Source organism: Solanum tuberosum, unplaced genomic scaffold (genome assembly GCF_000226075.1).
Source record: "Solanum tuberosum cultivar DM 1-3 516 R44 unplaced genomic scaffold, SolTub_3.0 scf00081, whole genome shotgun sequence".
NCBI classification, from domain to species: domain Eukaryota; kingdom Viridiplantae; phylum Streptophyta; class Magnoliopsida; order Solanales; family Solanaceae; genus Solanum; species Solanum tuberosum.
This window is the reverse complement of record NW_006239008.1, coordinates 1,462,100-1,467,489: the sequence shown is the minus strand read 5'-3', so window position 1 is coordinate 1,467,489 and position 5,390 is coordinate 1,462,100. Positions and strand designations below refer to the sequence as shown.

Here is a 5,390-nt window from a genome sequence, read left to right as displayed (position 1 = left end):
CTGGGTTGTTTTTTTTTTTTTTGGTTTTTGCTTCTTTCATCATATTTAATTTTTGCTTCTTCCTCAATGTATACTTGTTGTTTGAACACAATTAATGGCTAAAAATTGAAACTGATAGAATATCGGAAATTAATGGGGTTTTTTTGTGTCAATTCAATAGGAAATGCTATCGTCAGTTTTGGGAAATTTTGACTGCTAAACTTACAACTTCTCTTGATTCTGAACATCCTTGTGCTGGCGGGGCCACGATTTTCACTTAGGGTTCAAAATATGAAGAACTAAACACGATAAGTCAAAGGATTCAACATCTACTATATACATAAAAATTGGTTCGAATGAACCTCTGGACCCTTGCTAGTATGTATTGTATCTCAATTGAGACTAAACGATATACTAAATATGGTTCTGTATGTATAGGTGAGAAAAGAATGGAGTTCTGATAAGGACACAAACTTGGATCCTTTAGTCCAAAATGGAGTTTTTAGGGTAAACTGGATAGTGATATAAACTTTGTGGATAGCTTAACTACCATTATTACTATGATCAGAGGCGGATCTAGGATTTAGAGTCACTGGGTGCCAAGCAGAGGCGGACCCACATGATTTGATAGGAGTGCACGTGCATCCGTTAACTTAAAAAAAATCATGGGTATATATGTATATCTATCTTGAGAAACTGACAGAAAGTAGGATATAATCAACAATGCACCCATAAGAAGTGTAGGAGTGCCCTTGTGTAGTTGGTACTGGCCAGAGGAATCACTCGCGAGAATACGATTCAAATCTAGCTAGAGTCTTATTTCATTATTTTTATTTTAAGTTTAACTTAGAAATCATATTTGAGCCATTAGTTACCAATCAAATACTACATTATTTGTTAATTGTAATAAAAGTTTCGTTAACTATCTAAATTAAGATAGTATTGATGCATCGAAATCTTCAAATTTTAGATTCGTCCCTAATGCACAGTTGACTCATCGATTAAATCAATTTTAGATTCAGATAGAATTATTCGTCTTGTGGCTGAATGGGAGAGCAGGATTGGGCGACGGACGGAAGACTGAAGCTTTAATTAATGACAGATTTTTGTTGTTCAAAAGTTTCAAGGAAGAGCCAGAGTTTCAACGATGAAGAGATTATTTTTTTTATGTTTAATCAAATAAAAGAAAAGTCAAAGAGTTAAATTAAATTAGTTAAAAAATAATTATTGATTAATATTTAATAATAAGTTAACAAGTGAAAAAAATTCAAAAAACAAAAGAGAATGTGCCTTGTAGTTTAAAAAAGAAACGCTGCCTGCAGTTTAAAAAAAAATTGAAACAAAAAGAGGCTGCCTACCGTTGAAAAAAATAAAACAAAAAGTTGCTAGCTGGGTCGATCCTTTGACCTAAGACCCGTAGAGTAGATGGCCTACCACTGCGCCAAAGAGTACTTTTGTTCTCTGGGTGGCACGTTTATTATTTATACATATGTTGTATATAAATATATATAAATAGAGTTTCCGTCGAAGCTTGTGGGTGGCGTGGCACCCCGCAGGCCTTAATAGATCCGCCCCTGACTATGATGAAGTACATACAGAGGTTTTGAGAGCATATGAATTATAGCTCAACATAAGATTTATTTAACCCTTTTAACGCACAAACTAATGCAACATATCTCAGATTAACCCAAGGTTCTACCTTATTTTTGGTGAAGAAGAGGAAATAATGAGGAAAGTAAAGACAGAGTACTGCATGGATTACGAAACTTAGGATTTTACTTTAACAGCTCGTAATTGATAGCTTCAAGAAGTGGCTAGTAGTTTCCTTTTACCTTTTCATTCTTGGCTACTCACCTCAATCCTCCTCTTGGGAAAGGGGTTATACTGCACAAATAGGGTAAGATATAGGTTTCCCGTTGACATACGAGAAACTTCTAGTTTAGTGCTGAAAGAGGGGGTTTGAAAATTGCTTTAACATATAGGTTCAAATACCTAGAGTGTTATCCTTTTATATATATTTTTTTTTGAATCCCTTTACTAGAACCTTTGGGTTTGCCACTGTCCTCAAGGATTGTGGTTGAAGGAATGTAGGGAATTGAGTGAGCAGGCTACATTACTGCTAATGAAGTTTATAACTTTTTTATGAGTATCTGTTCTTCCATTCCTTTTGTTGCTCTACTTGGAAGGTCTGATAGACAAGTATCTTTCTGTGTATTTGACAATAATCAAAGAAGAGATTTGCATGGATTTGAAAAGAAAAAAACAACAGTGAGGGAGAGATTTGTATGTCGGGCTACAGCTGTATTCCATGCACACAAATTATGATGTTGTCTTATATAGAGGTGTAACCACATTTTACTGGAGAAATGTGAATTACACAAAGTCCATCAATAGGAAGGGGTTATACGTGCAGTCTTTCTGGATTACATGTCTACGATACTTACTAGATTATTCGCCGTGCACATATTTTGCTTGTCCCATTCTCCATCTCGTTATAAACAGTTTTTTTTGTAAAAACATACTCTTGTGGTTGAAATTTAATGCCAAATGTTTTTTTGTAAAAACATACTCTTTTGTTTTCAAGACATATTAATATTTTATTTGTCTAGTTCTGAAGGGTGTTCACTGTCAATTTCTTCTTGAATTTTATCAGTTATAATAACTATCGACCAGGAGAAGTACCTTATTTTACTTGTACTATATATGTAGTGCTAGTTAAAATTGCAAATTAGCAAAAATGGAGTAATTGATATAGGAACCATAGCAGTTAATAAATAGAAAGTTGGAATTGCTCATTTACATGCTCATCTTTTCATTTGCTCATGGAAGATTGCACCCAATAAAGCTGAAAGTCAGTTATAACTGATTGCAGAATATACTGACAATATTCATGTCAAAAAACTGCAGCATATCTGCATATACAATAATCTAGAAACTTCCTGGTTCAAATTATCATCAGTTGTGCCTGGTTGCGAGAATAATTTGCTGTGTTATTTGTATAGATAATGTAAAGAAACGCAACTTATCCCTTCTTGTCTTCTTATCTATGATCTGACCAACTCGACTGTGTTTCCAATCTTTAAAATGACCAACTTGAAACTTCAAAACATATGTGCCGATATGAAGCATGTTAATTTTATTTCAATATATTTATATTGTATCAGTTGTGCAACTTCAGATTACCTCAAGCTTATAGAAATTTTTAGTCTTAAGTATGTCTTCTTGGTCTTACGGAAAGATTTCTATACACTTTTTTCTTAATTTTTCAACCAATATAAACATGAATGGGTAGCATTGCTGAGTAAAGTTGTAGTAAAACAATATAAAATGAGTTAATTCACTAGGTCAATGATATTTATCATTTGATGTCTGTTCAGAATACACCCACCCTGAGTACTGTTGTTAACGTGACAGGATTCTATAAACAAAGCTTATATAACAGATGGTGGTCTTTTGACCAGAATGAATCCTCAGACCTTCATTAGGCTCTCAATAGGGTCACTGGGGTTGAGAGTGCCTGGAATAACATTAAATGGTGCAAAATCAGGGAGAAGTGCATTATCTTTTCCTTGTGTGTGCGAGATCCGTCTTCGTGGTTTCCCTGTGCAAACAGCAATAATTCCATTGGTATCTTCTCCTGAAACTACTCCAGATTCTAACAATATCGCCTCCAGTTTTTATCTTCAAGAATCTGATTTGAAAGCATTACTGGCACCTGGCTGTTTATTAAAGCATCATGCATGTCTAGAGATAGTTGTTTTCACAGGACACAATGAAAGTCACTGCGGTATTAGTATTAAAAGGCAGCATATTGGGACGTTTAAGCTGGAAGTAGGTCCTGAGTGGGGTAATGGAAGGCCAGTCATTCTGTTCAATGGTTGGATACACATTGGCAAGAACAAGTGGCTGGATGGAATAGCTGGAGCAGAGCTTCATTTGAGAGTGAAGCTAGATCCAGATCCAAGATATATTTTCCAGTTTAAAGATAAGACCAAACTAAGTCCACAAATAATTCAGCTTCAAGGAACCATCAAGCAGCCTATTTTTAGTTGCAAATTTAGCCAAGACCGGTACATTTTTTTCTTTAATATTTATACATTGAGACGAGCATTTCTTTCTTGAGTTTTTAGTTGCAGATGATTAATTGTGGTCCTATCTTTTACTACCTTGAACTTGCAGGGTATCTCCACGAGACCCATTGAGTAATTTTTGGTCTAGCTCTTTTGATGGTTCTGAACTAGACATTGGAAAAAGAGAGAGGAAAGGATGGAATGTGAAGATACATGATCTCTCTGGCTCGGCTGTTGCAGCAGCCTTCATAACAACTCCTTTTGTGCCGTCAACAGGTTGTGATTGGGTTGCCAGATCCAACCCAGGAGCTTGGTTGATTGTTCGTTCTGATGTTTGCAGGCCTGAAAGCTGGCATCCATGGGGAAAGCTTGAAGCATGGCGTGAACGTGGGATCAGAGACTCCATTTGCTGTCGGTTTCATCTACTAACAGAGGGTCACGAATTGGGGGATCTTCTTATGTCTGAGATCTTGATCAGCGCTGAAAAGGGTGGGGAGTTCTACATAGACACGGACAAACAGGTTAGAGCAGCATCGACTCCAATGCATAGTCCAAGAGGGAGTGGAGACTTTGCGGCAGTAAGTCTTGCAGCAGAGGGTTTTGTGATGAGCTGTCGGGTGCAAGGGGAAGGGAAATGCAGCAAGCCCCTTGTGCAGCTTGCGATGCGACATGTGACTTGTGTGGAGGATGTTGGGATTTTCATGGCTCTTGCAGCTGCAGTTGATCTGAGCATTGAAGCATGCAGGCCCTTCCGTAGAAGGCTTAGAAGAAGTGCTAGCCATTCCTGGTGATATGATACTCAACTTGGTTTGCTGTATAGATTGATCTCTTCTGGTTCCGGAGAATGTTCTCATTTCCATTTTAACCCTTGTTGACACGACTCGACTCAACTCGTTGTTTCTGTAATACAATTTACTTGTTAGTTAGTAAACGAATTAGAATAATTCATATGTATTAAAGCTAACATAATGTTTGATGCCTTTTTAGTTTTGTTTTGTATAAGATTCAATAGTTATCATTTTACATGATTAAGACATGTATTATTTTATGGATGAAATAATTGTAACATAAATACCTAAACTGTGCATAAATCGAAATGAATGGTCTTATCCCACAAATTCTAGTGAAAAAGAAAAACAGTGAAGTAATTTTTCTAATCAAAGGATACATGAATAATTATTAAGGTATGCATGATGTATGTGAGAAGAATTAAACACAACTTTCCACATAATTAATTATATACTATATTATTATTATATAGAAAGGTGAAGACGACCAGGACGACCAAGGGTACTTTTGTCAATTTAACAAAATTTCAAGCTTAATTTAATTGTACATTTG

General features: G+C 35.9%; 1 protein-coding gene across 1 annotated transcript; it reads left to right on the top strand.

Annotated features, from left to right (window-relative positions):
* The first annotated feature begins 3,441 nt into the window (after window positions 1–3,441).
* On the top strand, window positions 3,442–4,897 carry LOC102596535 (uncharacterized). The gene is made up of 2 exons (XM_006346635.2): window positions 3,442–4,049; window positions 4,159–4,897. The coding sequence occupies exons 1-2, from the start codon at window positions 3,442–3,444 to the stop codon at window positions 4,838–4,840; spliced, it is 1,290 nt and encodes a 429-aa protein (XP_006346697.1). The 3' UTR covers window positions 4,841–4,897.
* The last annotated feature ends 493 nt before the right edge of the window (window positions 4,898–5,390 follow it).

Bases quoted from the DNA above. Each gene is read 5' to 3' on its own strand.
- LOC102596535 (XM_006346635.2), top strand. From the start codon at position 3,442: ATGAATCCTCAGACCTTCATTAGGCTCTCAATAGGGTCACTGGGGTTG. The intron at 4,050-4,158 runs GTACATTTTTTT...TTGAACTTGCAG, and splicing joins TGCAAATTTAGCCAAGACCG to GGTATCTCCACGAGACCCAT.